This window comes from Protobothrops mucrosquamatus, unplaced genomic scaffold (genome assembly GCF_001527695.2).
Source record: "Protobothrops mucrosquamatus isolate PMUCROS unplaced genomic scaffold, P.Mucros_1.0 scaffold2570, whole genome shotgun sequence".
NCBI lineage: Eukaryota > Metazoa > Chordata > Lepidosauria > Squamata > Viperidae > Protobothrops > Protobothrops mucrosquamatus.
Genome location: NW_015388628.1, coordinates 12,344 through 28,247, shown reverse-complemented (window position 1 = coordinate 28,247; position 15,904 = coordinate 12,344). Strand labels below are relative to the sequence as shown.

At 42.1% G+C, this 15,904-nt stretch overlaps 1 protein-coding gene across 1 annotated transcript in view; it reads right to left on the bottom strand.

The window, feature by feature from the left end:
* Positions 1-204: 204 nt before the first annotated feature.
* Positions 205-15,904, bottom strand: part of LOC107295916 (calpain-5) — a gene marked incomplete at its 5' end in the record, with an annotated part of 26,758 nt that continues 11,058 nt past the window's right edge. The window contains 2 exons of the mRNA XM_015825251.1: positions 205-1,027; positions 4,109-4,245. Coding sequence (XP_015680737.1) covers positions 848-1,027; positions 4,109-4,245 — 317 coding nt within the window. The remainder of the gene's footprint in view (positions 1,028-4,108; positions 4,246-15,904) is intronic.

The following is a 15,904-nucleotide window of genomic DNA, read 5'->3' as shown; positions in this document are numbered from 1 at the left end:
ACCTTCCCAGCTGGCGTCTGACAAGCAGAGTCAACGGGGAAGCTAGGTTGAAAATTGCAACCGTGTGATGTTTTGCTTAACAACTGTGGCGAAAAAGTCATGAGATCGGGGGTGGTGCTTCCCTTACTGAGTGCACCATTTGACAATGAATTTGATGCTCCCAACTGGTGCTGAAATCAGGGACTATCTGTTCATCAGGAAGAAAAAAATGGCGACTGTTGGAGAACAGTTTTCCGTTTATGTGATGATGATGATTTGACTTGAGTACAAGACAGGGCTGTGTGAAGAAAAGCTACTCATTTGTTGCAACTCCAACAAGCAAGAGAGCTATTTGGCCGTTGTGCAACATTAAGCCTCCCATCATGGGATGTGTCATCCCACACGTCAAATATAGCATCTCTTATTCAGTGGCTGCGTCGATTCTGAAGACGCAGAAGAGACCAAGGGCTCTTCTTAGCAGTCCCGGCAGGATCTGGGACAAAGCTGGTATTTCATCCCAAAAGTAACTCAGTTGACCCAAACAATAAGCCACTTCCACTGAGAAAACTGGTGTGAAGTTGGGTTTGGAAGCTAAGCTGGTTAGCTCTGTGACATGACCTTATTTTCCCAACCGAAAGGCTGAAAAGCTGTAAATATGGTTGTGAATGAACCGTCGTTTAGCACGGATTACAATTTGGAGAGTAAATGAGGAAAGGAGGAAGAGGAGGTCAGTACATCGGCGACAATCCTGTCCCACCTGTCTCTCTTTACAAATTTTTGTACTGTCCATGTGCAACCCGGAGATTACAAACCAAAGAGGGGATTCTAACAGCATCGCTCCCTCTCGGGGTCCATCAGCCTCTGCAACTCATAGTTCCACCAGGTCATCGCTAGAAAGTATCTTGATGGTGATTTGACCGGGCACTTCTTCTGCTTCCTGCAGGCCTCGGCCATGAAGCTGATACTTCTGAAGATCCCGAGGGTCACTGGGTGACCCAGACAGCCGGACTTCTCCCAGGAACCTGTCAAAGAAGGCATCATGCCAGACCTAAAGTGAAGAGAAGTCAAAGAAAAAATCTACTATTGTCATTACACAAGGCCTTTTCTTAGTTACTGTATAAGGGTGTTGTCCAATGCAAAAGTCCTCGTCTAAAAGAGGTCAGATCTTTAAGATTTGCTCTGAGTCCTCTCTCCCTTTTGCCTATCCCTTTAGCCAAATTCCCTGGGGCTGAAAAACTGTTTCCTTAACAGTGTAATTGGTTTGATTTAGCTGTATTGTAATACTGAAAATCAGTTGCGTCTTGTAGATGGGATTAGTGGATGGATGGATGATTTGAAAAGATTTGAAAGCCGGAAGAAGGCCCTGCAAGAAATGACACACCAGTTCTGGATGTCTATGGAGATTGTCAGCCACCCAGGGTCCTGGTTGTCCCAAAGGTGCTTTTTCAGGAGGCAACTGGACTTTCTTGTTCTTCTTTGAAGACGTTTCGCTTCTCATCCAAGAAGCTTCTTCAGCTCTGACTGGATGATGGGGAATGGAAGGATTTATATTCCTTGCAGACAGCTGGTCATTTGCATTCTTTTAGGGAGTCGTTGAGGCCATTTGGAGGTTGGGATGAACACCCTTTGAATGGTGTGGGAGTATGAATGGATTTCCAGAAAGCATTGCAAGACTACAGGAACAGGGCTGAAAACATCCTGCAGCCAAGAAAGCTCCACACCCATTTGCACCACTCAGGGGACCTTGAAGACACAGCTAAACCTCCAAGTGGCCTCAATGACTGTCTAAAAGAACTGTTATAAGCTGAGGACTGCCTGTATCCTTTCTGGATGCGAGCAGTTTGGAGAGAATTTCTGGTGAGAATACAAGATGTAGGCAAAGGATTTAGAAGCCACCTGCTGCATTTTTCGGGATTAAAAAGTAAAAAATAAATAAATCTGAAAGACCATCTCGCGACTGCCTGCAGTGACTATTCTAACTCAAAGGGCACCCAGGGTGTCAGTACTAACAGAAAAAAAAACCTCTCTGTGGAGAAACCTGGCAGCATTCCACTCTCTCTTCCCCTTGTCAGCACCGAGGCTGCTGCCAGATTACTCCTGGCAGATTTCCCAGAGTAAAAATACAACTGTAGTTGCCTTTTTGCTTTGTAAAAAACCAGCAGTGTTTAAACTTTAAATACTGGTGTGTGATTTTAGGAAGCTGTGGCATAACAGAATAACAGAGCTGGAAGGGACCTTGGAGGTCTTCTAGTCCAACCCCTTGCTCAAGCAGGAGACCCTATACCAGTGATGGTGAACCTTTTAGAGACCGAGTGCCCAAACTGCAACCCAAAACCCACTTATGTATCGTCGGGTGCCAGGTGGGCATAGCCCATTGGGTGGGTGTGGTCCATTGGGTGGTTGTGGCCCATTGGGTGGGCGTGGCTGCGGTGGTAACGGCAGACTAGGTGGGACTAAAAAGTTCAATCAATCAATTCCAACTTTGCAAGATCTTTTTTTTTCTCACAAGAAGTTGAAATTGATTGATTGATTATTATTTTTTTTTGCACACGGCGGTGGAGGTCTAAAGCGAAAAGGTTTTATAAAACCCAGCTGAAGGCCTAGGACTAGGGCGACGGTGCGCGTGCCCACAGAGAGGGCTCTGAGTGCCGCCTCTGGCACCCGTGCCATAGGTTTGCCACCACAGCCCTATACCATTCCAAGTGGCTGTCCAATCCCTTCTTAAAAGCCTCCAGTGATGGAGCACCCACAAATTCTGGAGGCAAGTCGTTCCACTGATTAATTGTTCTGACTGCCAGGAAATTTCTCCTTAGTTCTAGTTTGCTTCTCTCTTTGATTAGTTTCCATCCATTGTTTCTTGTCCTGCCTTCTGGTGCTTTGGAGAATATGCTGACCCCCTCTTCCTTTGTGGCAGCCCCTCAAATATTGGAACACTGCTGTCATTATTACCTCTAGTCCTTCTTTTCATTAAACGAGACATACCCAGTTCTTGCAATTCAGCTTGCCGGATAGATTGGATTGAGAGAAACTGATGATCCTAAATCACCTGTGTTTCCAGATCAAAGGCTGGATTTAAATCTGGGTTCCTCCCTATATACCTGATCCTGATCCAAGTTCTTGTCCATGCCACCATGGGTGGCAAGCAAAATTAATAAATAAGATTGTCAGGTCCCTATCGGAACGCTGCCATTAGCAAAGGGAGGGGGGAGCACGCGCTATTGTGGATTGAGGATGTTCCTGCATTGTTTCTACTTTCACTTTGATGTATCTACATGGGAATTAGTAAGGGGGGGAAATCCTCAGAGCCATCTGTTTTAACTCCTGCAGGTTGGCAAGAATGAGGTGTTAGAGACATGGCCAGTTATCACCTATAGAATGTGAAGGATATGTGAATATAATGTATGTTCTTATTTAGGGTTTTTAATTTTGTGTAGTGTGCACTGTGGACTGCAGTTAATTTCACTGTGAGTTACACATTGACAATAATTCTATTCTATTCTATTCTATTCTATTCTGTTCTGTTCTGTTCTGTTCTGTTCTGTTCTGTTCCTTTCCATTCCATTCCATTCCATTCCATTCTATATAAAGATTCTATTCTATTCTATTCTATTCTATTCTATTCTATTCTATTCTATTCTATTCTATTCTATTCTATTCTATTCCACATTTTCTATTCTATTCTATTCTATTCTATTCTATTCTATTCTATTCTATTCTATTCTATTCCATTCCGTTCTACTCCATTCCATTCTATATAAAGATTCTATTCTATTCTATTCTATTCTATTCTATTCTATTCTATTCTATTCTATTCTATTCTATTCTATTCTATTCTGGTTGAAGTTCTCACAACATCTTCATGCCAGCAGATTGGCTCCTGAAGGACTGGGGCATTGGGGTGGGGCTGAAGAAACGGGGCTTTTAGCTTAATGCTTTTGCGCGGGAACTTCAGATCCCTCCTTTTTTCTCTACAATCAGTTTCTCTCAGTAAAAGATCTTCGTTGAAAGAATGCCTGTTTCCTGAGTTGTGCTTTCCTGAGGGGATAGCTGAGACAGGACCTTACAAAAAATAAATATATATTATTAAACACAACACTGGTGCAAATACAGATCGCAGGGATTCTCTTACCTGGACGATAATGGGGCTGTCAACCTTCCTTTTGTAGAAAACAGCCTGGGTGTTGAAAAGAGCGGCCCCCGTGCTCTTCTGAGAGGGAGACTGAACCTTGCCGTTCTCACACTTAATAATTATATAAATGTTGGTTTCTGAAAAAGTACATTTATCGATTAGCATTTTTGGAGACTCCTGGTATTTATAAAAAACATTACAGACAGTCTTCGACTTACGACCACAATCGAGCCCAAAATTTCTGTTGCTAAGTGAGACATTTGTTAAGTGACTTTTGTCCCATTTTACAACTCTTCTCGCCACACTTGTTAAGGGAATCACTGCAGTTGTTAAATTGGTAACACGGTTGTTAAGTGAATCTGGCTTTCCCTGTTGACTTTGCTTGTCAGACGGTCGTAAAAGAGGATCGCATGACCCCAGGACACTGCAACCGTCATAAATATGAGTCAGTTGTCAAGCATCCAAATGTAAATCACATGACCGTGGGGATGCTGCAACGGTCATAAGTGTGAAAAATGGCCATATGACTTTTTCCAGTGCTGTTTTAACTTTGAACAGTCATTAAATGAACTGTTGTAAATTGAGGATTATCTGTATTCTACTTTCCACCTTTCTACTTTTTTCCTGGATAAAAGATTTGCCTGCAACTAACCCTTCCCTCACTCTACACATGAAGGAGGCAATGCTACAAATAAATATAGACTCACTGTCACACCAAAAGAACCTTCATCATCACAATCAAATCAAAAGAGACTCTCCACTTGATTTCCTGGGCAGAGTAACTAATCCACTGTCATAGTAATAATAATAATAATAATAATAATAATAATAATAATAATAATAATAATAATAATAATAATAATAGTAGTAGTAGTAGTAGTAATAGTAATTTTAATAGTAATGATAGCAACCTGTGTCAACCATCAGCACCAGCCAATTTGAATGTTCAGTTGACTGAGGTTCATGTTTAATGAATAAAAGATAATAATAATAATAATAATAATGATGATGATGATGATGATGATGATGATGATGATGATGATGATGATGATGATAGAAGGGACCTTGGAGGTCATCAAGTCCAACCCCCTGCTCAGGCAGGAAACCCTATTCCATTTCAGACAAATGGCTGTCCAGTCTCTTCTTAAAAACCTCCAGTGTTGGAGCATTCACCGCTTCTGGAGGCAGGTTGTTCCACTGGTTAATTGTTCTAACTGTCAGGAAATTTCTCTCTAGTTCCAGGTTGCTTCTCTCCTTGATCAGTTTCCATCCCTTGCTTCTCGTCCTGCCTTCAGGCGCTTTGGAGAATAGCTTGACTCCCTCTTCTTTGGGGCAGCCCCTGAGATACTGGAACACTGCTATCATGTCCCCCCTCGTCCTTCTCTTCATTAAACTAGACATACCCAATTCCAGCAGCCGTTCCTTATATGCTTTGGCCTCCAGTCCCCTAATCATCCTTGTTGCTTAGTTCATACCAACAGCTTAACACGAGACGCGTTGGATTTCTTCCCTGGAGTAAATGGTTATTCTAGGGAAGGTTCTCGACACATTAAAAATATGAAGCATGTGTTGTGGTGATTTGCACAGCCATTCAGACAATATGCATTCTATAGGTAATCCTTGACTTGCAACCATTCATTTAGTAATGGTTCAAATTACAAGGACACTGAAAAAAGTGATTTATGACCCTTTTTCACACTGATGACCTTTCCAGCATCCTTGTGGTCATGTGATCCAAATCCAGATGTTTGGCAACTGGCATGTATGGATGACAGTTGCAGTGTCCCAAGGCCATGGGGTCATCTTTTATGACAGTCTGACAAGCGATGGGGAAGTCAGATTTGCCTAACAGCCGTGTTACAAACTTAAACAACTGCAGTGATTCACTCAAGAACTGTGGTAAGGCAATAAAGTGGAGCAAAACTCACATAACACAGTCTCACTTAGCAACAGAAATTTTGGGCTCAATTGTGGTCATAAGCCAAGGACTACCTATACGTTCCATGTCTAGGAATTCTATTACTTCACAAAGAATTCCGGGCATATGTTGCGCATATGGAATAGATTCCTTGAATGGTTCCAGAGCTAATTAGAATAGTCTCTTCTTAAGTCCCACAAAATAAGGCAAAGTGAAAACCACACAGTGGGATCAGCTTGATGGAGTGTGCCCAGCTCAGCTACATATGTCATATTTTCTCCCTTCCATTGCATTAAAAAGGGCCATTTTAATATCCGGAGAGGCTAAACACATAGCACCCAGACTTATATATACAAAAATGTTGCTTCAGTGCCTGCAAATATTGGAGGGACTGCAAAACACAAGAATTCAGTTGCAGGAAAAGGCTCCATGGGGCCTTTTTCCAACAACAACAACAAAAAAAATTAGACTTTGTGTGTTATCAATGGCTCGCTTGTCCTACACCCCACTTATGATCAAAACACTCTGATTAATTGTGTTGAGAGACTCAGCCCATGGTAATTGACATACGGTGATTAATATATGGAGAGTTACTGTCAACCTTTACTAATTGCCTGCTTAAATAACAACAGGGGCTTGTGTTAATCATAACCTGGGAGAGGAGGAGGCCAAAGAAATTATGATGAGAGCTGAAAAAAAATATAACAGAATAACAGACTTTGGAGGGACCTTGGAGATCTTCTAGTCCAATCCCCTTGCTCAAGGAGGAGACAAATGACTCTCCAAAACCCCCAGGGATGGAGCACTCACAACTTTGGAAGCAACCCATCCCACTGATTGTTCTCACTGTCAGGAAATTTACTTCTAGGTTGGCTTTCTCTTTGATAAGTTTCCATCCGTTGCTTCTTGTCCTGCCTTTAGGTGCAAAGTTGAAAGTTGTGCTTTTTATTGTGGAGATGGGTGTGGTCCAAAACAAGGGGCTATTTTTCACTCAGCAAATCAGTTTTGTAAATCTATACAATCAAGACAAGTTTGCTGTGCTCTATAAATACCGAGATTTATAGACTTAACATAGACTCAAAATGCCCATATTAATGCATGTCTATTTTTATATTGTCAATAAATGTGAATTCCACTCTTGACCTCAAGGAACAAATCTTATAATGGATTTTGGAGCATGACATCTCAAAGTGAAAGGCTGTAATTACCAATAAAGTCCATCAGAACGTTTTCCTTCATAGGTTTCTTTGGATATGTCTCTTACAACAATCTAGATTTACAGATCTAACTATACATTATGGTAATTTTCAGCCAGCTATTTCTAAGACAGTCTGTCAATCATCATAAACAACTGTTGTCTTGGCAACATATAGCCATTTGTAACCGATTCTGGATTTAGCCATACACTTAATATGATTCCTAGAAGCAAAAGGATTATTTTTATGTCCCAGCAAATGTTGGTTTCATCCAGGTAACCATAGGTACAACATATGTCCCAAGGAGACCAACGTGGACCAGCAAACATAACCTTTCCATCAATCAATCAGAACAGAACTGGAAGGAACCTTGGAGGTCTTCTAGTCCAACCCCCTGCTCAAGCAGAAGACCCTATACCATTTCAGACAAGTGGCTATCTGATCTCTTCTTAAAGATCTCCAGGGATGAAACACCCACAACTTCTGAAGGGAATCTGTTCCACTGGTTAATTGTTCTCATTGTCAGGAAATGTCTCCTTAGTTCTATAAATAATAATGATGATGATGATGATGATAATAAAGTTGGAAGGGATCTTGAAGGTCATCTAGTCCAATCCCCTGCTCAGGCAGGAAACCCTACACCATTTCAGACAAATGGCTGTCCAGTCTCTTCTTAAAAACTTCCAGTGTTGGAGCATTCACAACTTCTAGAGACAGGTTGTTCCACTGGTTAATTGTTCTAACTGCCAGGAAGTTTCTCCTTAGTTCTAGGTTGCTTCTCTCCTTGATTAGTTTCCATCCGTTGCTTCTTGTCCTGCCTTCAGGCGCTTTGGAGAATAGCTTGACTCCCTCCTCTTTGTGGCAGCCCCTGAGATATTGGAAGACTGCTATCATGTCCCCCCTCGTTCTTCTCTTCATTAAACTAGACATACCCAATTCCAGCAGCCTTTCCTTATATGCTTTGGCCTCCAGTCCCCTAATCATCTTTGTTGCTCTAGGTTGGTTCTCTCCTTGATTAGTTTCCATCAGTGTTGGAGCATTCACCGCTTCTGGAGGCAGGTTGTTCCACTGGTTAATTGTTCTAACTGCCAGGAAGTTTCTCCTTAGTTCTAGGTTGCTTCTCTCCTTGATTAGTTTCCATCCGTTGCTCCTTGTTCTGCCTTCAGGCGCTTTGGAGAATAGTTTGACTCCCTCCTCTTTGTGGCAGCCCCTGAGATATTGGAAGACTGCTATCATGTCCCCCCCTCGTCCTTCTTTTCATTAAACTAGACATACCCAATTCCAGCAACCTTATATGTTCCTTATATGTTTTAGCCTCCAGTCCCCTGATCATCTTTGCTGCTCTAGGTTGGTTCTCTCCTTGATTAGTTTCCATCCATTGTTTCTTATTTTGCTTTCTGGTGCTTTGGAGAATAGGTTGACCCCCTCTTCTTTGTGGCAGCCCCTCAAATATTGGAACACTGTTATCATGTCACCCCAGTCCTTCTTCTCTCTAGACTAGCCATGCCCAATTCCTGCAACCATTCTTCATATATTTTAAGAACGATTGCAGGGATTGGATATGGCTAGTCTAGAGAAAAGACTCACTTTGGGATCCAGAAAAAAAACTGGTTTTCCCAGTGGACTGGACTGGTTTAAAAAAAAATGGGAATATGTAAAGGAAAACATTCCTCAATATCAGAAATGTTGTCCCAATTAGAAGACAGGCTGTGAAAAGCACATATTTTTCAAGGACTGGGCGAGGAAATTGGCACACTCTCTCATCTCTAATGAACAGGATCCAATTTCCTTTATCTAACAGATTAGAAACAAGTTGAGTTTGGCAGCCTCTGTTTCCTCAACGGCGTGTCATGAAACAACATTGTTCCTTGGATATTTTGAGCCAGAAATAATGGTAGGAATGTGCCGAGCGGAATGAATGCAATTTGTTTTATTCTCTGTGCTGTTAGGCAAGTAGCTGAGTAGATGTCCCCTGGGATGACATTCTTCCCTTGGGATTTAATTCAAGTATAAGGAACTAGGGACAATGCAGACTGCTGAAGGCAGGATTTTGGTAATATATCTTGGACTCAATCCGAAGTTTTGTTGGACACTGAAAAAACCCCAACCTTTAATATGGTTCAGATTGCATTTATTTGGTGTTATGGGTTTTCTCACTGGAGAAGAGCCTGATGCTGGGAAAGATTGAGGGCAATAGAAGAAGGGGACGACAGAGAATGAGGTGGCTGGATGGAGTCACTAAAGCAGGAGGTGTGAGCTTCAATGGACTCCGGAAGATAGTAGAGGACAGGAAGGCCTGGAGGAACGTTGTCCATGGGGTCATGATGGGTCGGACACGACTTCGCTATTAACAACAACGACGACTCACTGGAGAAGAGAAGAGCCTAATGCTGGGAAAGAGTGAGGGCAAGAGAAGAAGGGGACGACAGAGAATGAGGTGGCTGGATGGAGTCACTGAAGCAGTAGGCATGAGCTTAAATGGACTCCAGAAGATGGTAGAGGACAGGAAGGCCTGGAGGAACATTGTCCATGGGGTTGTGATGGGTCGGACACGACTTCGCAACTAACAACAAAATGGGTTTTCACCTAGGAAGGAAGAAATGGCAAACAACTTCTGAAAAATCTCGCCAAGGAAACTGCTAGGACAGTGGTGGCGAACCTATGGCATGCGTGCCAGAAGCGGCACTCAGAGCCCTCTCTGTGGGCACACGTGCCATGCCCCAGAGATGGCAACCGTCCCTCTTCAACCAGCCGCTCGCTAACTCGGCGAGGTCCCACATGGCTGGATGCATCCCAGAACCCATGCACTCGCTAGCCTCTGTGTGCAGAGGCCGATGGTGTCAGCAGCCACCCCGGCCCCTGCCTCACCTTGCCCTGTGACAATGGCACCCCCGCCCTGCCTCGCCTTGCCTCGCCTCATCATGCAGGACAAGCCTCCTGCCTACTACCCCACCTGCCAGAGACCCCCTGGATCTCCCCCAACTCTGCCTGGCCCCCACAGGTATCCCTTCCCACGAGCAACATTGAGGTGATCACGTCCACCTTGGCCACACCCACCCAATCAGCTATGACCACCACAGCCACGCCCATCTACCTGGCACCCAGCAATAAATAAGTGGGTTTTGGGTTGCAGTTTGGGCACTCGGTCTCTAAAAGGTTCGCCTTCACTGTGCTAGGACATGTCCAAGCAACCACCAGGAGTCAACATTGACTTGAAGGCAGAAAACCAAAACAAAGTGATGCCCTTGACTGCGTCAAATACCTTCTCAAATATATCACAATATGCTGAATTCAGCATGTCTAAATGTATAGATACAGTATAGTTTTAGTAGCTATAACTCAATGGTTGAAACTTCCATTAAGTCTCTGGAGTAAAATGAACATTATTAGGATATTTAAATAGATAAATTAATAAGAAAAACTTTATGGCTGGCTAACCTCTTGGCTTAACAGAGGTTACTTTATGGTGATGGCAGCTTCAACTTGACAGATTTTTCAATTATATCATTGAGCTTTTATTCTATATTTTGTGGAATCAGACCTTTTATGAATATTACCCTCTTTAGGGCTATTTGGAGAGCGAATGTGTAACACCCCTGACATCTTTACTAGTTTTAGGGCCCTGGTATATTAAACAAGTTTATAATCTCCTAAATGTATTTGGTTATTAGCAGGCAAGTGATTATGTTTCAATCCCAAATCACAAGAGAAATTGACACTATAGAATAACTTGGATTTGAATATAGTGGTGAAGATGTTTTATTGGAGTGATGGAAGCCCATAGCATCAATTGTAGGAGAATAGCAGGCAGAATTGGGGGTCAGAATTAAGTGCATCATTAGCTTTGAGTCATTACAGTGCCATAAATGGTCCAAGTCCCATCCCTCTTGAACTCCATTGACCCTTATTAATTTAGTACTGAACTTTAGTTGACAAGATTAATGTCAGGGGCAAAGAATTAGGACCGTGCTGTTCTCCTACAATCATTACTCAAGTCTATATGCAAGAATCTAGTCAATATTAAAATTACCCCAGATAAGGGTCAGCAGAATTCCAGAGGGATTGAACTCAGACCATTTGTGGGAACGTAATGACTCTAGGCTGATGACTTGTTTAAGTCTGCCTGCCAGCTCTGCCTGCACTTCTCCTACATCAATACTTTGAATTAGTTGATTTCCAATTGTTGTTTAAAAGAGTTTGAGAGGTTGTGTTCTACATACGAGTTATCCATAACGCTTATTTGGCAGTAGATACAGCTGAAACATGGCCCAGATGCTTCAGCACTCTTAGAATGTTTAATTTTGAAGAATCAATGGATCTGTTTGATAAGAAATGTAAATTATACTGTTTTTCTGATTTAAAAAGGGTTATTTCATCTTTATTTGAAGAGCATTTAAAAAGGGCTGGATTTTGGATATTTTGTAGAATATTGGATATTGGAACAAATCTGAAAGCTCTTTAGCACATACAATTTGGTCTTATCCAACTATAGTCTTGTTTGGGTTTCAAAATATTACATATAATATGTCAATTTTAATATGTCAGTTTGAGAAAGAAACAGTTAAGAACATTAATGCAGTGTTGAATTATATAGAGTTCCCCATTGTATAATAAAGCTCTGGCTTTATTACACCTGGCAAGGAAGATAAATTGCATAACTGGAAATAAATTTGTTCTTTTGATTTGAAGGCCTTGATCTAAGTTATGCCATCTAAAGTCGCTGTGTTCTAAAATGAAGAAAATGAAGCAATTGCTTTCTTAAATGGTCTAAAAATAAAATCTGTCAAGGGAAAACAAATATAGACAACAGGTTTGTAAGAACATGCTCAGAAGTGTTGATTCAAGAGCATTTATAACAAGCCATTTGATTATAAGATTTATTCTTAATTCGGTAGTGATTCTGCATAGAGCTTAAATCAGCTACGTTGCTTCTTTGAGATATCGACCACCAGGCCATAGATTGTCCCAACTAGTTTAATTTAATAGGCTGCAATTTTGTTGAATGCAGTAAAAATAAATCATCTTTTAGCTGTTGTCAGGGGCCCAAATAACAAAACAATGAGCAAACAACAAAACGGTTTAGAAGCTGAGATGTTTTTCTGCTTAAACTGCTATTTTTAGAGCTTCTCTGCAGAGCGCTTTTAACATCTAACATTCCCTGAGGAAGCTAGGAAGACAAGAGAGGTGCTTTCTCAGCTTTTTAGGGCATCATCAACAGATCAATAAAACAAATGTTTGTGGTTTCCAAATGCAGAGGAGCGGGCTGTGTTAGCGTGAAGCTCTGTGGAACACGCGGATAACTTAAATAATTGTTATCTGGATTTGGAGCATCCATGGAGAAGGCTGAGCACCAAAGAATGGAGGCCTTCAAACTTTGGTGCTGGAGAAGACTCCTGTGAGTCCCCTAGACTGCAAGGCGATCAAACCGGTCAGTCCTAGAGGAGATCAACCATGACTGCTCTTTAGAAGGCCAGATCCCGAAGTTGAAACTCAAGTACTTTGGCCACCTAATGAGAAGGAAGGACTCACCAGAGAAGAGCCTGATGCTGGGAAAGATCGAAGTCAATAGAAGAAGGGGACGACAGAGAAGGAGGTGGCTGGATGGAGTCACTGAAGCGGTAGGCATGAGCTTAAATGGACTCCAGAAGATGGTAGAGGACAGGAAGGCCTGGAGGAACGTTGTCCATGGGGTCGCAATGGGTCAGACACGACTTCGCAATTAACAACAACAACAAGGACTCACTGGAGAAGAGCCTAATGCTGGGAAAGATTGAGGGCAATAGATGAAGGGGACGACAGAGAATGAAGTGGCTGGAGGGAGTCACGGAAGCAGTAGGTGTGAGCTTCAATGGACTCCAGAAGATGGTAGAGGACAGGAAGGCCTGGAGGAACGTTGTCCATGAGGTCGCGATGGGATGGACACGACTTCGCAACTAACAACAACAACAACAACATGGAGAAGGGGGCCAAGAGTCAAGTTGAGAGTCACAATGAAGCTCCTGTCTCATTTATCTATACTTTTTAAGTTCTGGGCAGTTGTGAAGAAGGCAACTTCACTGGCTGATCTTCTAAAAATCCATTTCCCACTGATTACCCCCAGCATGACTGACTTTTTGAGTGAGTCAGCTTGAATGACATGGCCAAAGTATGGTAGCCTCTGTTTGGCCATCTTGGGTTCAAGTGATATTTTTGGTGTGGTTTGGTGTCAAGCTTCAAAGAAACTTTATTCTGTTTCAGCCATTGTTGTTTCTTAGCTTGCTAACAGACTGAGGAAGGAGGAGGGATGAATGGAATGTGCATTTGCAGGGGTGAGCCAGGAAGCCTGGGAATCAAGGTCATTCAGATTATTTATGAAGTAAGGAAAGATTTCTCTCCTAGCAATTGTCTGAAGTTTAATTGGGGAATGTGACTTGCACCGTCAGGGGAAAGGGGAGTTTCTTTACTTTTAATTTACTGATCTGGCGCCAAATTAACTGGAGCTGGTTTTCTATTCATCAGTGCCAACATGCTGTACTCAATAAACTTTTGCATTAGAGATTGGAATGTCTCAGCTGTGCTTGGGATCATCAGTCGGAACCTTGACGGAACCTTTAGAACTTCTTTATTTATTATTTTTGCAGTCCCTGGGATGCATAATAGCCACCTCCAGCGACTTTTGTGACTAGCCACACATTTGTGCTGTAAATAGGAACCCCTTTACTGTTTTATGCAAGCATCCATGACATGCTGTTAATACTTTGAGTATGATAGAGTTAGATGTAGCCCTCAGGACTACTGGATAAGCATTCAAGGTTTACCAAATAAGGTCAAATGAGATTTGGCTAAAGTGTTATATCTTAAGGGCCATGAGAATAAGAGGCCTCATCTGAGATACCCAGACAACTGATGCTGGGAAAAGTTCTAGGATTGTAACATGGGCTCAGATCTTTCTGTTGTTTATGGATTTTACTAATTTAGGAGTTAAATAGCCCCAAGTCCCAAAGCTGCAACCAATTATTAGAAATCTTGACTATGAGGCTGCGCAAGACTCTGCCAAATGTTCATTTTTAATGCAACAGATGGGAAAGATGATTAAATACATGGGGAGTTACTGTTAACTGTGTTCAGTTGCTTTAGCTACAATTTAATTACATTTATATTTCAATGAAATGGCACCAGATTTCTTTCGCCCTGCAAAAACTCTGTGAAGAGGATGGCCCTCAAACTAATTCAGGGCACACAAAAGGTGCACAGTTCATAAGGCTTTTTTGTGTGTGTGATGGAATGTAGTCTGAAGTTCCAGGAGGGGGGACTGACTCTCAGAGGATGAAGAGGCAGCAGAGCTTGGAATGTCTGGTAGGCAGGAAGAGGGCAAACACAGCCCCTTCCCAGCATATATCTATAATCATGCAGATAGCTACTTTAGTCTGGCAAAATTCTGTCTGTAGGCAAACAACAATAAAGAAACTAGCCAGAAGTAACTCAATATGTCATTCTTGGTTCTTGGGGCCTGACATCTTTCAACATCCCATGCCTTTTGTCTTTTGTACCCATACTGTATTCCTTCGATTCCTTCCTTTTATCTTTCCTCTGGTGATCACTGAAACCCTAACAGTGCATTCAGGTACAGACAGAGATCAAGAATCTCGTTGCTCAAGCAAGAATAAAAGAGGCCCCAGGAGAAGATCTAATCCCTCCAGAGACCATTAAAAACAGCCTAAACGTCTGTGCTTCCACTCTGGCTTTGTACTCACTCGCAGAGACACCTATTGCCAAGCTCCCAAGGATTGGGGGCTTGCAGTCAATTATCCTAATATATATAAAAAAGGAGAAAAAGAATGATCCTGCTAATTATAGACCAATCAGCCTCCTCAACACAATCAGCCAACTCTGTGCAAGACATGTACAACAGAAACTTCAGGACTGGCTGAAACAAGAAAACATATTTGCAAAGGGAGGAAACTGGTTTTAGAGAAGGCTGGTCTATCATTAATCAATGCATTCAGATAGTCCCAGTCTTCAGAATAACAGATTTGGAAGGGATCTTGGAGGTCATCTAGTCCAACCCCCTGCTCAGGCAAGAAACCCTATACCATTTCAGACAAATGATTGTCCAATCTCTTCTTTAAAACGTCCAGTGTTGAAACATTCACAGCTTCTGGAGGCAGGTTGTTCCAGTGATTAATTGTTCTAACTGTCAGAAAAATTCTCCTTAGTTCTAGGTCCGTTTTTCCTTTTCTCCTTTTAAAAGGATCCAAATGGGAGAAAATGTCAATGTAAGCCATTTGCTAACCCAACATCTAATTCAGGTTGAGAGGCAATTTAATTTGATCTATAGGTTTTTGCTGCTGTTAAGGGGAGTAGCAAAAAAGCATCGGAAAACAGTATTTAGACAGCAGAGGGCACTGCTTGACTTTCAAGTAAATTGCCTTCTGCATTGCCCATGTGTTAGTAGGCCAAACAGATATTGATTAAGGCTGGAGGAAGGCAGAAGTTGATTACTGTGTTATCAGCAAAAGCACATATTTAGCAAAACCAGTAATTGATGCTTGACCCGGACAGACTTGAACACTGGGTGCTATCTAACAAAATGAAATTCAAGGGTGAAAAAGGTAAGGTTCTACATTTAGGCAAGAAAAACCAAATGTACAGGTATAGTATAGGGGGTACCTTGCTCAATAGTAGTAACTGTGAGAGGGATCT